Source organism: Brassica rapa, chromosome A03 (genome assembly GCF_000309985.2).
Source record: "Brassica rapa cultivar Chiifu-401-42 chromosome A03, CAAS_Brap_v3.01, whole genome shotgun sequence".
In the NCBI taxonomy this organism is placed as follows: domain Eukaryota; kingdom Viridiplantae; phylum Streptophyta; class Magnoliopsida; order Brassicales; family Brassicaceae; genus Brassica; species Brassica rapa.
Window position 1 is genome coordinate 33343120 of NC_024797.2, and position 19618 is coordinate 33362737.

Genomic DNA, 19618 nt, shown 5'->3' on the forward strand with positions numbered 1-19618 from the left:
TAATACTAGGAACCTTGTCTTATTTTTACCGGGTTTAGTATAATCGTATATTGGCCGATAGCATTTGTGTAACCCACAATACTAGGCATATTGGGCTGAGTTAGTGTTCCTTCAGACCTCGTACCCGGCGGGTTCAAGGAAACCCCTTATTCGCTGGATCGGGAAGACTCAGATAGACGGGGTCATGGCCTATGGCTGAGTGATTACACGACGGTGTAATGTGGCAGTGAGCCGAAGGACTGTGGGCTGTCGCGCGGTGACATGAAGGACAGTGGGCCGCGGTCGGTTGAAAGTTTCTTCTTTTGGCCTTTGTGGTAGGAATATAGGATATTGCCGATAGTGAAGGAGGAACATAACGTCACCAGGGCCCGAATTTATTATATATATTATATCGTGTTTTGGGTTGTTAAACCCTAGTTTAAATCGAGTTGAGTTTGGTGATGAGCTAGTAATTAGCATAATGCTAGTTATCATGCTATCGTTTACCGCTGCATATTTTGGATATTGCTTTTTGTTATTGAATTGTGTTGTTAGGTGAACCTCTCGCTTTAGATTGTTTGGGGTGGGATAGCGAGGGGTTGTATTTGTTAGATGAGGATCATAATTCACTGAGTAACATTAGGTTACTCATCCAACTCCGTTGTCCTTTTTGCAGGTTGCTTTAAGTAAGGATGATAGGATAGCTTGGTGCTGGACGTTAGGACCGCTGGTATAGATTTTCATGCCGTTTATAAACGGTATTGAGTTATTTGTTTTGTTGGCTCGATTTGGCATTAGGCCGGGCCCAGTCTCGGATTATTCAATGTATGAATATTTCTTAAATCAATAAAGTAATTGTTTTATATGCGCATCATGAGTACTCTGATATTTGACTAGTCCGGTCTAACACAACGTTAGGTCCTCGTACAGGTTGAAAAGCCTTAGGCCTCGATCTAACAGAATACGCTAACACTAGGTACGGGTTGCAAAGCCTTGTGCCTTGACGCAGCAGGACGAGTTAGTGGATGAACTGGTCTAGGTCATGGAGTAAAGTTTATGACTCTGACCGGGTCGTCCCTAGCCCGTCACGTAGCGCTTCCGGACCATGGTGTTGGGTTGGACGGTCAGTCATGTTCTTGTTTGAATGTTGGCTGGCCGGTTGGCCTTTCATCTCCAACCCTTGGTGTGGGTCGTCCGTCGGTCATGTTCTTGTTTGATTGTTGGCCGGTGGGTCGACTTATGCTTAGGACGGTTCGGGGGTGTTACAATGATACTCTATGGTAGTCCTCGTCATACTCCTCAAATCGCATCTTAGGTAATGCAGTGTCTACTCCAAAGCTCTCATGATGGCTATCATCTGCCCAACTGGCAATAGAATAGTTGCCTTGTCTGCTGATTGTTTCACCATAATGGTAATAAATCGATGTATGTTGCTGGGTGTTAACTGCGAAGCTCGGATAGTAGTGTTCTGGCAAAACGAAAGTCTCATTCGCAGGACTGTTGTCGATCGATTCCCTGGGGTGATTATCGATCATTAGCTGAATGGCACTGTTGATCGATGTGTGAGTCTGGCTATCGATCGATGCTTCATACTATGTCTCATATTCAGCTTCAAATTCGCAGTAGCATGTTGCTATGAATCATGTATCAACTTGAATGTTGGAATTATGTGGCTTGACAATTCTGACTGGATCATAGTAGACATCAGGGTTTATCAGTGTTAGACACAACTGATTAGTCTGCATGTTGCAAACTGCTCCTACAGTAGCCATGAAAGCTCTCTCAAATAGTAGAGAATGATTCTTGTTCAACTTGTTGTCCAAGACATGGAAGTCAACTAGAACTAGTGCATTACCAATCTACACCTCAAGGTTTCTGATGATTCCTCCTGAGTTCCTCGTAGAATAGTCCACAAAAATGAATGAATCCTCTGAAGGCTCTATCTTCAGACCCAGATGGTCTGCCATTACCTTGGGTAGTATGCTGACTGATGAACATGTGTCACACAGAGCACAGGATCACTCTTCTTCTTCAGTGTAATCCTCTGCTTCATCTTCTCTCTGACCTGATTGAAGATCATATGTATGTCCTATTCAGTTTCCTTTGTCTCTCTGAAGAACATCCACAACTTGTGGGTAAATTAAGCCTCCTCAAACAGCTTATCCAAGGGTATTCTGAGAACTTATTTAGTAAAGTTGTCCATCTCCTTCTCATTAACTTCTCTCTTAAGATGCTTAGGAACATTTTCCTTCTTTATCCTCAAGGTTCTCCTCTCAGTAGTCTGATCAACTTGCATAGACTCTAGTGCATCATCAGGTTGTTGACTGAAGTTGTCTGCAATGGTTTCTGATGGTTTAGATGGGTTTCAGAGTGCATTCAGGCGTGCTACATCTATCTTTGGTAACTACACTCGGTAGGTAAGAGGTGGTCATCGATCGATGTTGGTTGAGTCGTGGCGATCGTCGGTTGAGTCTGTATGTCGATCGGTAGCTGGCTCTAGAATGTTTACAGGTCTAGGAGTGTTTTGGAGATATATGGTGATTTTGGGGCATTTTGGAGCAAAACCTAGAAGAAAATCGTAGCGGCCCATCGAACCAGTCCAGAGTTGACATTCATAGTCAACCGTCGATCGACGGACAATTCTTGCCATAAATCAACAGCGAAGTGCGCAAAGCCTGACTTGGTTTCGAGCCGACTTATGGTCCAAGTTCCACATCATTTACAAGATTATTCCTTGCCGACTTTGACCAAATATTTATGTGCTCTGCCATTGTTTTGGGCAACACACACTTTCATACTTTTTAATTTACACAGCAAATCATATCTAGGGTTTTAGTAGTTTGGAGAGAAGATCCAAGACTCCTTTTGAGATTTGTATTGGAACTCTAGTTTTTCTACACTATTATATTTATGCAGTTTATTCAGATATTTGCTATGTTCTGCTTTGCTATGTCACAGTAGTCACTCTTGTTAGACTTCGGGATTAGAAGTAAGGTTATGAGGGATTAGCCTATATCAACAAGCAACGACTGAGATATAAACTTAGATCAATAGAATATATTCGCACGCGGAAGCTGGAATATAGTGTCGTAAGAATCCGTGTTCTAGGATTGAAACCTTAGCATATATATCATAATAATCTCAATTACCCGAAACCCTAAATCTAGTTATTTCTCATAATTCTTTGTAACCTCAAACAATTAATCAACCAAACAATTGTCTTGTTCACCTCTGCTTTTTATTGTTTAATTGCTTGCCTAGCTTAAATATAAATTTGTTAGGATCTATTGTGTCTGAGCTCCTTCTGGATTCGATCCCTAAGTACTACGACTGAACCTCTTTTTGAGAGAGTAATGTCACTCCTTGGGGTAATTTGAGTGATATCACATACATATTACAATACAAACATATTATACCATCCGAGCCTAGGCCCAAAATATATAACATAATCATACAATTATATGCATCACAACATCAATATATAACAAACATGTTATACTCCTTGAGTCGAGGCCCGAACTATATAATTCAATATCTATCACACGCATTAATCATTATCATTAAATTTCTAAAGGAGCAACTTCGAAATGGATCAACCAATATTGTTGTTTGGCAGGTGATGGATTAACCGCACACAACAATGATAAACCTTAACTGATAGTCACTTGCGGGATTGAGTTGTTTTGTTTTACCACAATATCCTTATTCTGACACAATTATCTCTATCTCGCGGTTGGCATGACTGAGAATTTCTATCAAAATAATTCTAAAACAAACAGAATTCCGATGTTCTGTCAGTCGGAATCAAGATCTAAACCTAAACCTAAATAAATAATTAAAAACTAAATTTTAAATAAAAGCTAAGACTAGAAAGTTAACCTTGAAACGTAGGTTCTCTAGGGTTCTTATTGTCGGGTTTTGGTGTGGGAACTAAACTAAGGGGTGGAGGTATATTTATAGGTGATGGTAATGGATAAGGAGAGAGGTTAGTACCTAGCCACAATTATGTACAAGCTAGTATAAACACTAGAAATGGGAAAATCGACGGACATGTAGGTGTAATTATAACACCCATGTTTGTAAAAGCTGATGGACACTCAAAAATTTCATGAATATGAGATTCATCTATCTTTTCACATCAAAGACAACGATTGTCAAATCGCATATGACTACGAGTTAGATTCATGGTTATCAATAAATGTCATGTTATATGATTTGCCATATAAGATGTCATATCTTTTGTGCAGCAGTGATTCTCCAAGCAAAAATTTGAAGTTTTGTAATATTAGATTATAGTAATGGTTATACGTGGAGTTTTGTTATTATTTCGTTCATGTTGGAGCTATGTTCTTGGAGGTTGATGTTAGGAGTTTTCAAGGCTCCTAAGACAAATGATGTAGTATAAAAGATTGTCGAACCAGTTCTGAGGGATATCAAAGCACCGAGAATGCAAGTACTCACTTAATCTAAGTGCAACCAATGATTTAGATGAGTTTTAAACTACTACTAATACTAGAAAGCAATAACAGAATGATACTTTCTTGACTAAGGGAAAAGAGAACTCATGGGCATAGGGATTAGACCTTAGGTGATCAAGTTTCGAACTAAGGATGGCAAATGATCAATCAAACTATCGACCTTAAGCCTAGACACAATTCTAAGCAAACTCCATGTCTAGATGAAAGCTCATTTGCTAACATATCTCAAACATCAAATATCTTTGGTTGAATAATATGAAAGCAATCATTACTAACAAGTCTATTAGCTATTTTAGCACCTTTAACAACAAATGTCTTTGGCAAAGTATACTAAAAGCCTAGGAGAGTTATCTCAGGCATTTCATCAAACACCTTTTGGGTGGGAAATGCCTATCGATCAACTTTTGAGTGGCCAACTCAGAAGATGCATTATGAATACTCTACTAGCAAGGAACAAGAATGATCTACACTAAAACATCCTAGAACTAACCTAATCACCCTTAATCTCCCTAACCAATGAATTCAAAAGGTGATTACTCACTAATCTCCATGATTCCTCTTAAACTCATATTGGATTTCAGATTAATCATGTAGAAAAATTGATAAGAAATCAACAAGAACACAAGATGAAAGGAATGAAATCTCAATCAAAAGAAGTTTTTACTAGTTGTTCTCTCTAAAAGAGATTATTTGCCTCCCATGGCTTACAAAAGTACTTAACTTAGGTTTAGAAAGTGTAAAACATCAAGACAAATGACCAAAAGGTCCCTGGAAAATCCTAAGTTTCGTCCAAGCAAAACACTCAGAGAGACTTCATGGTGTAGCTCCGGGAAGTCGCTCTGGCTTGGGAGTGACCTCAGGTGGTCGCTCTGGAAGGTCCCTCCGGGCCTTTGTTTTGGCCTCCAAAGTGATGAAAAGGCGAGTGACGTAGGTGGGTAGCTCTGGAAGGTCGCTCTGGGTTGGGAGCTACCTTATGGTGTCGCTCTGGAAGGTCACTCTACGATGCTCGACCATGATGGATATGCCTCTAGTAAATTGATCATAACTCCTTCATTACATCTCCAAATGACTTGAAACCACTTCCACTAGAAAGCTAACTCAAGTTTCTGTGTTTCCACAAAATATTAGCAACAGAAGATTTCTCTAAGGCCTCCATCCATGCTCATCTTTCATCCCCTTTTTGATCACAATGCTCCCAAACATCTCAAATCACTCCATGGCACACTCCAACACCTAATAAGGACAATGAATGCAAAATGCAACCTAGACATGGCTAAATCCTAATCTATATGATGAAAATGCTCATGAATAAATGGATAAAACAATGTAAATATGCAAGATATCAACTCCCCCAAACTTGTTCTTTTACTTGTCCACAAGTGAACTTTCTAGAACTCATAGGGAGAGAGGTTTGAAGGTGGGAGCTCATAGCCAAAAGAAACACAACTAGCACACTCTCTTATTACACTCTAGCTTTTCTAGGCCTATCTCAACTCTTTTTGCTCTTACACTCATCATCAAGCATCCACACATTCAAATCAACCAACTCTCACATTCATTAAGCACAAAACATCAGGTGAATTCTTGCAAATGGTCAGTTGGTCCAAGTTATTTGGTTGGGTAAGGCAAAGTTGTTATTCAAGTGAGTCAAGAGGTTCAAAATATATGATCTTTAAGGTGGTTTACTCTCGAAACAAGTAGCCTTGACATTGTACATAATATATTTAAGAAAGGGATCAATTCATGCATACAATGCTCAATCTCCATTGTTCTACCATTTTCTCAAACATACAATTACACAATCATTCCCAAATGTCAAACCCAACTCACGTCTCTCACCAAAAGATCCTAAGAACTTTACCTCCTTCTCTTTGAAATCTACAAGGGATTTTCTACAACCTCAAAACATTTCTTAGCTCCTAACAACTTTGCTAGCCCCTTCTTTCTTTCTTTTCTCTTTTTTTTTTTTTTTTGGTGGGGGCCAAGACTTTCATAACTTGAGCTAGAGGTTTATCTACTTATCCCAATAAGACAATTCACTTAAACACAAAGAGTCATTTCTTTTCCTTTTTCATTGCTCCCAAATCATAATCACAACACTCACCCCCCACCTATAGCTAGACAATAGAGTGCCCAATCTAGAAAGAATGAAGATCAAGCATTGTCGTTCCCGATACTTTCAACATTATGCACATGTAAGACTTTCCGAAGAAGGCCTCACTCATCAAACAATGAAAGCTTAAAAGGAGGGAAAGGTTTTGGGAGTGGTCTACCACTAGAGTTTGTCAAAATAAGATTGGCATAAAGGATGTGACAACTCAAGTGTGTATAGCCATGACTCAGTACACAAGGGACCATAAGCAAGAAGCATTAAGTTCGTTCAGTTCAAATAAGGTTGTAGTTGGCTTCAAAGACTGAGTTTCAGCAATCAACAAGCTTCAGGAAGAGTTTTCAAGGCTCGAAACATACAAGTCTTTTTGAGAGGTGCAAAAGCTACTTAGGTGCAACGTAGTGTTCTTTACAAGGCATTTAAAATCATTGCTCTCAATGCAAGTGAATGCAACCTATATGCTCTAGACTCTCCTAGAAATGCAAATGATGCAAACTAAATGATTGATTTTTTTTTATATGCAAATAGGTATGCAATGCATGACTCAATGAAACAACATCAAAGCAAACATGATCAAATACTTGGTACCTCCCCCAAACTTGAGTTACACAGTCTCTGTGTTGTCAAGTAGAGAGAGAGAGATACCTAAAAGAAGACTAATATGCAAAAATGAAATGGTATATACAAGGGAGTGTGGTGGGTTACCTTCTATGGGGAATGAGTAGAGGGAGATGATCCCTCCTCGTCGTCCTCAGGTGGTAACTCTTCAAGGTGCTCATCAGCAGGAGTGCCCATCTCTTCAATGTAGAAGGCTTGCCCGAACACAGTTGGTTTCCTCATTTTCTCCTTGATGTCAAAGTGGAGGATGTTCTCTTTACCCAAATGGAGATCAATCGTGCCTTCCTTCACATTAACAATAGCTCCTGCTGTAGCTAAGAATGGCCTTCCTAGAATCAATGGGTCTTGAGCCTCCTCACCCATCTCAAGCACCACAAAATCTGTAGGTATCTCATACCTTCCAATCTTCACAGAGAGGTCCTCTAAGATGCCCACATGATACTTCACTGAACGATCAGCTAACATCAGAGAGAGTCTACACTTCTTGTACTGGGTGAATCCAAGCTTCTTTGCAACAGACAAAGGCATCAAGCTGACACTAGCTCCCAAATCACACAGACATTTCTCAAATACCATAGGTCCAAGAGCACAAGGTAGTGTGAAGCATCCTGGATCCTCTAACTTCTCTGGAACATCAAGCCTCTAGATGATGGCACTGCACTCATGGGTGAGAATCATCATGGCTTCCATCTCCTTCTTCTTTGCAGCTACAACATCTTTCAGGAACTTGCTGTATTGAGGAATCAACATGAAAGCATCAATGATGGGCATTGCAACCTGAGCTTCACTCATTTGCTTCTCAAACAGAGCCTTGTACTTCTCTAGCAGCTGCCTCTTGAATCTACCTGGGAATGGAAGCTTGGGTTCATAGGGAGGAGGAACAAAAGAACTTTCACTTGATGGAGTAACAACTTCACCATCTTGTATTGTTTTCTTCTCTTCTCCAACCTTTCTTTTACCTTTAGCTTCCATAATCTTCTCCAAAATCTCATCATTGGTCTTCTCATCAATAATTACCACATCATCATCTAAGTTGATGGCCACCTCCTCACATTGTTTCTCAGCATCCTTAGTGAGGGTTCTAGGAGGTAACTGCTTACCACTCCTAAGGGTGATAGCTTTGGCCTCCTTGGGATTATGGTCAGATTTTCCAGGTAGAGATCCTTGCTGGCGATTCTGGTGAGTGTTCATGGAAGCAAACTGATTCTCTAAATTCTTGACTGTAGAAGCAAGGTGTGAGAATTTGTTGTTGAGCTCATTGTAGCTCCCATCAATCTTGGAATGAAGGTTCTTCAACTCATAACCAACATGCTTCTCACTTCTAGTCTGAGACTCCAAGATTTGTTTCAGTAAGGTATCAGTGCTGCTCTCTTCAGGAGCAGAGGAACCAGACGAGGGGTTTTGCTGAGGCTGATAGCTGCCTTGCTGGTTATTTCTAGGCGGATAACCACTCTGTTGGTTGTTGGGATAGGATTTTTGTTGGTAGTTGTTGTACTGAAAGTTGGGCTCCTTTTTGTACCAGCTACCATTGTTGTTAATGAAACACAACTCCTCTTGACCTTCCAAACCCTCAACCTCATTGACAGCAGGTGGATCTTCCTGCTTGGAGTTACCAACAAACTTCAGCTGCTCTTGGGTGGCTTTTTCAGCAATGAGTAGGTCGATCTTGTCTTCCAAAGCTTTGATATCTTTCCTCGTCTGCTTATCATCTGTTCTACTGCCTCTGTCGTGGTCTCCACTGTAGACTGCATCACTCTTTACGATGTTGTCAACCAGCTCTTCTGCATCCTCCTCAGTTCTCCCCAAGAAGAACCCATTTCTAGCTGTATCCAATCTGGCTCTGTACTTAGGAAGAGCACCACGGTAGAATGTGCTCAACAAGCTCTCCTTAGAGAAGCCATGGTGTGGGCATTGAGCTTGGTAGCCCTTGAATCTCTCCCAGGCTTCACTGAAGCCTTTCAAGTTCTTCTGTTGAAAGCTGGAAATCTCATTTCTCAGCTTAGCAGTTCTTGTAGTACAGAAGAACTTCTCCAAAAATGATTTCTTGCAGTCATCCCAAGTGGTGATGGAATCGCTGGGTAGAGACTTCTCCCACTGACGTGCCTTATCCCCCAAAGAGAAAGGGAATAGCTTGAGCTTTAAGGCATCTTCGGACACACCATTGGTTTTTGACAACCCACAGTAGCCGTCAAACCTGTCCAAGTGATCAAATGGATCTTCTAGAGCCAAGCCATGATACTTGTTGTTCTCGATCACGTTGAGGAGTCCTGATTTGATCTCAAAGTTGTTGGCTGCCACAGCGGGTGCTCGGATTCCCAATCTATGACCATGAATGTTGGGACGGTCGAAAGTGCCAATGGGTCGAGCTGCTCGCTGTTGGTTTTGTGGAATGTTGTTAGCTCCATTGACGCCCGCATCATTTTGGGGTATGTCTCCCATATCAGTATCCAATCTCTGCAAGTGAGCCTGTTGCTCTTCTTCTCTTCTCTTTCTAGCACACTCTCTCTCTAAAGCTCTGATGTCTGCAGCTCTTGGAACTAGGTTTGATGGACCTCTGCTCCTCAAGTTCATACACATGTAGATTAAAGGGAGGTGAAGAAGAATCAGTAACAAAAGAAAATAAAAATGACTTAGTCTCAAGCAAGTGACTAAATCTCAATGTTGAAATCTACTCAGAATTTGGCAACGGCGCCAATTGGATGTTAGGCGTTTTCAAGGCTCCTAAGACAAATGATGTAGTATAAAAGATTGTCGAACCAGTTTTGAGGGATATCAAAGCACCGAGAATGCAAGTACTCACTTAATCTAAGTGCAACCAATGATTTAGATGAGTTTTAAACTACTACTAATACTAGAAAGCAATAACAGAATGATACTTTCTTGACTAAGGGAAAAGAGAACTCATGGGCATAGGGATTAGACCTTGGGTGATCAAGTTTCGAACTAAGGATGGCAAATGATCAATCAAACTATCGACCTTAAGCCTAGACACAATTCTAAGCAAGCTCCATGTCTAGATGAATGCTCATTTGCTAACATATCTCAAACATCAAATGTCTTTGGTTGAATAATATGAAAGCAATCATTACTAACAAGTCTATTAGCTATTTTAGCACCTTTAACAACAAATGTCTTTGTCAAAGTATACTAAAAGCCTAGGAGAGTTGTCTCAGGCATTTCATCAAACACCTTTTGGATGGGAAATGCCTATCGATCAACTTTTGAGTGGCCAACTCAGAAGATGCATTATGAATACTCTACTAGCAAGGAACAAGAATGATCTACACTAAAACATCCTAGAACTAACCTAATCACCATTAATCTCCCTAACCCATGAATTCAAAAGGTGATTACTCACTAATCTCCATGATTCCTCTTAAACCCATATTGGATTTCAGATTAATCATGTAGAGAAATAGATAAGAAATCAACAAGAACACAAGATGAACGCAATGAAATCTCAATCAAAAGAAGTTTTTACTAGTTGTTCTCTCTAAAAGAGATTATTTGCCTCCCATGGCTTACAAAAGTACTTAACTTAGGTTTAGAAAGTGTAAAACATCAAGACAAATAACCAAAAGGTCCCTGGAAAATCATAAGTTTCGTCCAAGCAAAACACGCGGAGAGACTTCATGGTGTAGCTAGCTCCGGGAAGTCTGATATATGGTGTTTTTCACATCATTGTATAGGAGTTTTTGTATTGATTCGAGTCCTTAATCCGAGTCAGTCTAGTCCTTTTTGATCTTTTACAGGTCTGGAGTTGGTAGAAGAATGAAGAGAGCTTGCTTGAAGAGAAGCTATCCTTTTGGAGCATTTTGCGTAGAACACTCAAGACGAACAGTCCCGAGACTGTTCTCAAGCAGAACAAGCAGACGGAGTGATCCCGAGGTTGTTCCCGACAAATAAGGAAGCTTCTATTTTCGGGAATTAAGGCCTTGTTGCCCTAATTTCTCTTCTACCTATTGGCGCCTCCATATAAAGACGCCATCTATCCTATTTTATTTTCTTACGCTAGTTTTTACAAGAGAACTATTAGCTTTTGCGATCTGCAACTTGTAAGGGAGAAGAATCCATTCTCTCATAGAGAAGACCTTCTGAACCCTTGTTTACTACTCTTATTATTATGCAATTTCATTCAGTATCTATGTGTTTGACCGCTTGCATCATGATTGAGTAGTGATCTAGCTCGCCTAGGGTTTTTAGGGTGTTGAAATATGAGCTAAACATAGATAAGCTATTCTTGATTATTCTTCATCCATACTATTCTTAAGGCTTCCATTAATCTGATCACTTGATGTTAGATCCTAAGTTCATCGCCTAGCTAACCGCTTAGGAGATAGTTTGACATGTATTGAATGAGCTTAGTATCCCTAGTCAGCGAAAATAGATATTAGGGTAGTAAGTGAACTGATCGGACTTGACCTCTAAGGCTTGCAGTCGTTTCTCATCTCAACGACAGTTAGATGATGGGATCGACCAGCAAAGAGATCACCACCACGACAGTGGGGTGTTCCAGCTGAGTGATCCGAGTTCTAGAAAGCACTGCACCGCGCTTGAATAATTGTTTGGCTCTCGCTCAACACCCAATGAAATACCCTAGGCTAGCCGCTTGTTAATTTGAATCAATCTCTAGTTTACTTGTTTTCCGCGTCACCAATTGAATTTAAAAACCATTTTCTTCTTAGCTTGATATTGAAATTTATAAGAGTAAAGTGTAGACTGGTCCTCTGGATTGAATCTAAAGTACTATAATCACAACTGTTAACTTGGCAGTAGCAAGGATTCATATTTAGTGTATCAAGTTTTGGCGCCGTTGCCGGGGACCAGATTTTTTTACCTCTACTTTTCGGTTTCATTTTAAGTCTAAGATATCTAACTCGCCTCTGTTTCTTGTTACAGCTAATGATCCAGGTGCATGACCAGTAGACATACTCGGAGCAACGCACAAGGACCATTGCATCAGCTCACCAACGAAGAACTAGCGAGATTAGAACGTCAGAACCGTCAACTGCCTAGACCTACAAACACCAACATGGGTGATCATCAGGATGATCTTACTGCTGCATTTGCACTCATGCAACAACAGATGCAGCAGATGCAGCAAACTATCCAAGCGAACGCTGCAAACCAACGGAATGCACCGGAGGAAGTTGATCAGATTGGCCAAAGGAATCTATTGCGTAATCTACCTGCTACGCGATCCGCCATCAACCCTCCACCTTGCACTAGACAAGACTTTGAGATCAAGCCCGCCTTGATAGGTCTGGTGCAGAGGAAGATCTTCAACGGACTTCCTGCAGAAATACCGATGGACCACATTGAAAACTTTGAGAAGATGTGTGGGTTCACTAAGGCGAATGGAGTACCACCAGATTACATCAAGTGTACCTTGTTCCCTTTCTCTCTCGATGGGAAGGCTGCTCGCTGGCTAGATTCCCTACCAACTGGATCGCTCACCACGTGGGAACAAGTCAGATCCGCTTTCTTGAGCCACTTCTACACAAAATCAAAGACGGCAGCTCTGAGACAGAAGATCGCCACCTTTAAACAGCTGGTAGATGAGCCGTTCTGCGACGCATGGGAGCGATTCAACGTCTACCGCAGAGAGTGCCCACATCACGGTTTCGAAGAAGATTATCTACTCGGAGTTTTCTACGATGGAGTAGGTTGGGAGTACAGGAACGCTTTAAACTCAGCCAGTAATGGAGATTTCATGACCCAATCTACTCAAGGCGCTTTCGCGTTAATTGAAAACATGGCCTCAAGCTCAGCTGACAGCAACCGAGAGACTGATCGCACCCAAAAGGTGAACAGCATCGACAATAACAAAATAGATGAGCTCTTTGCCAAGGTCGATCAGCTGATTAAGAGTAATCAGAACCATGTCTTCATCATGGAAGAGTCTCCTCAGAATAAAGGAACCACAGACACTACATCAGAAGCGGACCAGGCGACTGAGGACCACCATGAGGTTAGCTATGTGAATGGGCAAGGATGGCAGTTTAAGAACTATCACCCGAACCCTAACGTGAGGAACAACCCCCACCTGTTCAACAACCCTAAACCCGATGGTAACGCAGAAAATGCTCAAGGCAATCAGGTTCAGAACAGTGGCTACCAACGGGGGTATGGAAATCAAGGAAGAACCTTCGTCCTCAGCCCAGCTCAGAATACTCAGTTCCACAACCAGAAACAACCGACTAACCAGCAGCCTGCACAGCCTGCTCAAACTGCTCCACAGGACGAGATGAAGAGTCTCGCCAATATGATGAGCCAACTGCTCCAAGGACAGCAGATTCAAGGAAAAGCACTGAACCAGGTCACAAACGACATCAAACCCGAATGAATCACATGTTCAATGACCTGAGTGCCAAATATGATAATGTCTCGAGCCATATGAGGCAGATGGATATTCAGATTGCTCAGACTGCTGAGAGTGTGAAGAGACAGCAGGGCACTCTTCCTGGAAAAACAGATAAAAATCCCAAGGAGTGTAATGCAGTCGCGCTTAGGAGTGGGAAGCAATTAACTGATCTAGCCCCCAAGAGATTCACAACAGCTGAAAAGGGGAAGCAGAAGGAATCAGAACAGCTACCTGTAACCGCACCAGCAGACGAGGAAGAAGAAGAGCTTCCTGCTAAACATACTCCGGCCACTGCAGAGCAGCCTACTGTGGTTGCTCGCCAAGCGGCAGAACCTGTTCCCACCCGTGACTATGTGCCTAAGGTTCCATACCCTGTTCCTGCTAAGGCCACACGCAAGGACAAGCAGGAGATGAAATGCAGGAAGATGCTTGAAGACTTAACAGTCAGACTCCCTCTCATGAGTGCAATCCAGATGATGCCATCCATGAGTAGCTTTGTGAAGGGATTAATTTCTGGAAAGCTAACCGATGACCGTGAGTTCATGGTGGTCTCTAAAGAGTGCAGCGCTGTTCTCCAGAACAAAAGGATCAAGAAGCTGGGTGATCCTGGAAAATTTGTCCTATCCATCCAAATAGGGAGAACAGTCTTCTCGTGTTCGCTAGTCGATCTGGGATCAAGCATCAATCTCATGCCATACTCTGTGGCTAAGCGCCTTGGATTCACGGATTTCAAACCTACCAGGATGTCCCTAGTGTTTGCTGACCGATCAGTGAAATCTCCAGTCGGAATTATCGAGGATATCCAAGTTCTGGTTGGGAACACACTTGTCCCTGCCGATTTCGTTGTTCTGGAACTCGAGGAAGAATCAAAGGATCCTCTGATCCTAGGCAGACCATTCCTATGCACCGTTGGAGCTATCATAGATGTGCGACAGGGAAAAATCGATCTCCACCTAGGAGACATAGTGATGAGGTTCGAGATGAATCAGATGCTCAAGAAACCTATGCTGGATGGACAAACCTTCACTGTCCAAGAGGAGGGTGATCCGCTGGAACCAAGTGATCAGATGATTGAGGAGATCCTTATAGATGATCCGCTGGAACTAGCCTTGACTAGAGCTGAAGCAGAACAGAATGTCCAGAACATCGACGCTGATGGGTACGCTAAGATGTTAGACTCCGCCAGAACCATGGAAAGATTGGTGGCATATCTCAGTCTGGGGGAGAACAATGCCCCAGACTCATCGAGCTCGCATGTTCCACCAAATAGGAACAATGACCCGTGGAGTGAATCCAAAGCTCCAAAAGTCGAGCTCAAAACACTCCCTAAGGGGCTCAGGTACGCATTTCTTGGACAAAATTCTACATACCCAGTAATCATCAATGCTGATCTGAACAATGCTGAAACTGCTCTTCTCTTATGCGAACTTAGGAAATATCGAAAGGCATTAGGATATTCTCTAGCTGATATACCTGGCATTTCACCTGATCTGTGCATGCATAGAATACACCTAGAAGATGAATCAATGACTTCTGTAGAACATCAGAGGAGGTTAAACCCAAATCTGAAAGATGTTGTAAAGAAAGAGATAATGAAACTTCAAGAAGCTGGTGTAATTTATGCGATCTCTGATAGTAAGTGGGTTAGCCCTGTTCATGTAGTGCCTAAGAAAGGAGGGATCACTGTTATAACAAATGAAAAGAATGAATTAATCCCTACTAGAACAGTAACTGGTCATCGCATGTGCATTGATTTCCGTAAATTGAATGCTGCGACTCGCAAGGATCACTTTCCACTCCCCTTCATTGATCAAATGCTTGAAAGATTGGCTAACCACCCTTACTATTGCTTTTTAGATGGTTATTCAGGTTTCTTTCAGATTCCCATCCACCCAGACGATCAAGAAAAGACGACGTTCACATGTCCTTACGGAACATACGCCTACAGGAGAATGCCTTTCGGGCTGTGCAATGCTCCAGCGACCTTTCAACGCTGCATGATGTCAATTTTCACTGATCTAATTGAAGACATAATGGAAGTTTTCATGGACGATTTCAGTGTCTATGGGAGCTCCTTTAGTGTCTGTTTGTCAAACTTGTGCAGGGTTCTGAAGCGATGCGAGGAGAAGCATCTCGTGCTGAATTGGGAAAAATGCCATTTCATGGTCAGAGATGGGATTGTTCTAGGACATAAGATTTCAGAAAAGGGAATCGAAGTGGACAAGGCAAAAATCGACATCATGATGAGTCTGCAACCCCCAACTTCAGTAAGGGGAATAAAAAGCTTTTTGGAACATGCTGGTTTTTACAGAAGATTCATCCAGGACTTCTCGAGAATCGCAAGACCACTCACAAGACTGCTCTGCAAGGAAACAAAGTTCGATTTCGACAACGAGTGCTTAGCTTCATTTCACACGATCAAGGGAGCTCTTGTCAGTGCACCGGTTGTACAACCCCCAGATTGGGACCTCCCTTTCGAGATCATGACGGACGCGAGTGACTTTGCAGTGGGAGCAGTGCTTGGACAGCGGAAGGATAAGAAGCTCCATGTGATCTACTACGCGAGCAAGACACTGGATGAAGCTCAATGTAGGTATGCCACCACAGAGAAGGAACTCCTGGCCATCGTCTATGCTTTTGAGAAGTTCCGATCATATCTGGTTGGGTCTAAGGTGATAGTCCACACGGATCATGCCGCTCTCAAGTACCTGCTCACGAAAAAAGATGCCAAACCGCGACTCCTGAGATGGATTCTCCTCCTTCAGGAATTTGACCTGGAAATAAGAGACAAGAAGGGGGTAGAAAATGGAGTAGCAGATCACCTTTCCAGAATGAAAATAAACGATGATACAGTGATTGACGAAGAACAACCAGTGGAACACGTCAGTGCGATTGGTCTTTGCTATGCGGAACAACCAATGCGCATAGAAACAGCTTGTTCTTCGCAACCAGAGCAGTTTGTGGCAATAATCCAAAAGCAATATCCTGATCTACCGTGGTTTGCTGAGATTGCAAATTTCTTAGCTGCTGAAAAGGAGCCTCAGAAGTTCACGGGGAACGAGAAGAGGAAATTCTTAAGAGAGGCAAGGCACTACTTCTGGGATGAGCCTTATTTATACCGACAATGCAAGGATGGGATCTTCAGACGATGTGTTCCAGAGGCTGAAATTCCAGGGATCCTACACCACTGCCACGGATCTTCCTACGCTGGACACTTCGCCACATTCAAAACAGTCTCCAAAATTCTCCAAGCGGGATTCTGGTGGCCAACAATGTTCAAAGATGCTCACGCTTTCATATCCAAATGCAATGCATGCCAGCGAATGGGAAGTATCAGCAGAAGGAATGAAATGCCTCAGAACTACATATTGGAAGTTGAGGTGTTCGACTGCTGGGGGATAGACTTTATGGGACCTTTCCCACCCTCTCACAAGAATGAGTACATCCTGGTTGCAGTCGACTATGTCTCCAAATGGGTAGAAGCAATTGCTAGTCCGACCAACGACACACGAGTTGTAACCAAGATGTTCACCTCCATCATCTTTCCAAGATTTGGAGTACCTAGAGTGGTTATCAGCGATGGTGGAACTCACTTCATCAACAGAGTGTTCCAAGGATTACTGAGCAAGAACGGCGTGAAACACAAGGTTGCAACCGCCTATCATCCCCAAACGAGTGGCCAAGTGGAAATTTCCAACAGAGAAATCAAGAACATTCTGCAGAAAACAGTCAATACCACGCGTAAGGATTGGTCCATCAAGTTTGACGACGCTCTTTGGGCCTACAGAACAGCCTATAAAACTCCATTAGGGACAACTCCCTATCATCTGGTCTACGGCAAGGCATGTCACCTACCTGTGGAGCTAGAGTATAAGGCAGCTTGGGCTGTCAAGCTGCTTAACTTCGACATCAAGCCTGCTAAGGAGAGGCGAACAATTCAGATCCATGAGTTGGAGGATATTAGGCATCTGGCCTATGAGAGCTCCAAAATCTACAAAGAAAAAACCAAGGCTTTCCATGACAAACGGATCATCAGCAGAAGCTTTTCTCCGAATGATCAGGTCTTACTCTTCAACTCAAGGATTAAGCTATTCCCTGGAAAGCTAAAATCCAGATGGTCAGGACCTTTCACCATTAAGGAGGTTCGCCCCTATGGAGCTGTTGTGTTGCTGGACACAAGAGGAGGAGAATTTGTTGTTAATGGGCAGCGCCTCAAGCCTTACCTTGCTGATACAACAATCGCTGAAGGTGTAGAAATACCCTTAAGTGATCCCCTTCAGGCCTAATCGGCTCACAAAAGTCAAGCTAGTGACTGAAAAGAAGCGCTTGGTGGGAGGCAACCCACTGGTGAGTGTAAATATTTCTTTTATTTCTAAAAAAAAAAAAAAAACTAACTTGCAGGAAGAAAATCGAGCACTTCTCAGCAGAACATTCCGGCGCTTGTTCCACTGATTGTTCCCAGGTAAGTGCTCGAATAAAAAAAAAAAAAAGAGGAAAGGGGAAATGGCCTATTTAAGGCCCACTAACTTTACCACCCCCCTTATATCTAGAGCCGCAAACCAACCTCAAAGAACCCTAAATCGAAAACTTTCATTCCCTATTCTTCTTCATCGATTTTGCTCTAATCTCTTGGATCCTCTAGAGATCGGTTTGGTTTTGCAGGAACACCAATCCAATCAAGGTAACCGCTCAGATCCCCTTCCCCTTCCCGCATCCAAAACGCGGTTTGGAAGTGTCTACTCGAATCCTCTTTACCTTTTGCTTAGCGATTGGATCTTAGATTGTAGCTATAACCTTTGTTATCTTGAGTAATTGCGATTGTGTGGGGAATTGATGGAAGTTGTAGGTTGTTAGAAATTGATGGACTTGGGCAAAATTGAGAGATTGGAATGTCCCATCGTTTTTGAACAACCGTTGAGCATGGCTAATTCGGAAATTAACTTTGTTTTGCAGATGCCTCCAAGAACAAGGAACCCTAAAGCACTCAAGGCCTCTCGCGGAGCAGCCACGCCTTCTCACTCCGCGAACGTCCCAACCTCCTACCCATGGCCGAACAAGGCTGAGGGTCAACCGATCAACATCAATGACCCACTACTCCTTGACTACAATTGTGAGGGGTGGGACAAGGAGTCCGCAGCAAGGTACAACAGGCTTCTCGCAGCAGATATCCTGCCCACACGATTTGCTCACGCGGAGACCTTAGCTGTTCTTGGTCTCGAGTCTGATGTGTTCGAGACGCTCGACGTCATGGGCCTCGCTCCTCTCTGCTACCAAGCCCAAGTTCTCTACCCAGATTTGGTTCGGCAAGTGCTCGCAACAGCTCAGATTACTTACCAGAACCCAACTGCGCCAACATACGAGAACTGCTACTTCTCCTTCATGGCTGACGGCAAGTTCTGCTCCATCTCTCTCCACGATCTAAACGAACTACTCGAGATCGCAGACACGCCAAGAGAGGTCTCAGTTGACAAAAAGTTCGCGCCAGCAAACGCCTTTTGGGATCTCATTGCGACAGGAAAGTTCACTTCTCGCAAGGCTTATCAATCACAAATCCGAAACCCCACTCTGCGTATCATTGCCAAGATCGTCTCGAACATCCTATTCGCAAAGGAACACACCTCCAAGGTTACAAACGGAGAGCTAGGTTCTACACCGGCTCGAGAGGAGATGTCCGTAGAGACAAGAGTCATACCTATTCAGACTGTGAAAACAAACCCTGGATTCCTTCTCATCACGATGCTCTCTGAGCGCAAGGATTCCATGGTCCCGAACGGAGACAAGAAGGACCGCTGGGCAGTGCTCTCACACCCTTGTTCAAACGCTTCAACATCGCCTGGATTCCCTACGGTTGTTCCTGAGCTTGAGTACATTGACACCGCCTACTTGATCACATGCCACATCCTGCGCGACGAAAGCACATACAAGTTCGCAGACAAGGACGGGATCATCCTCTACTGCAAGCTCCCTCTTCCAGGGTTAACAGATTTCACAACCTTGGATAACATAGTGTTCTTGCCAAATGCAGAACACTTGTGCGTCGACCCCCGAGCGCCAATCCAGATGAGAACG

At 42.8% G+C, this 19618-nt stretch overlaps 2 protein-coding genes and 2 non-coding genes across 4 annotated transcripts in view; 3 read left to right on the plus strand and 1 right to left on the minus strand.

The window, feature by feature from the left end:
* The first annotated feature begins 9079 nt into the window (after positions 1-9079).
* LOC117133123 lies at positions 9080-9186 on the plus strand. The gene has a single exon (XR_004456964.1). It is a non-coding gene; the product is annotated as a small nucleolar RNA R71 (small nucleolar RNA).
* A 2914-nt stretch (positions 9187-12100) lies between these two features.
* On the plus strand, positions 12101-13531 carry LOC117132680. The gene has a single exon (XM_033287494.1). The coding sequence runs from the start codon at positions 12101-12103 to the stop codon at positions 13529-13531; it is 1431 nt and encodes a 476-aa protein (XP_033143385.1).
* Positions 12704-12810, minus strand: LOC117133152. Its single transcript, XR_004456993.1, has one exon. It is a non-coding gene; the product is annotated as a small nucleolar RNA R71 (small nucleolar RNA).
* A 4614-nt stretch (positions 13532-18145) lies between the features above and the next one.
* LOC117132681 overlaps positions 18146-19618 on the plus strand; it is a 3287-nt gene continuing 1814 nt past the window's right edge. Inside the window, exons 1-2 of the mRNA XM_033287495.1 lie at positions 18146-18230; positions 18503-19581. Of these exons, the coding sequence (XP_033143386.1) occupies positions 18503-19581 (1079 nt within the window). The 5' untranslated portion in view covers positions 18146-18230. The remainder of the gene's footprint in view (positions 18231-18502; positions 19582-19618) is intronic.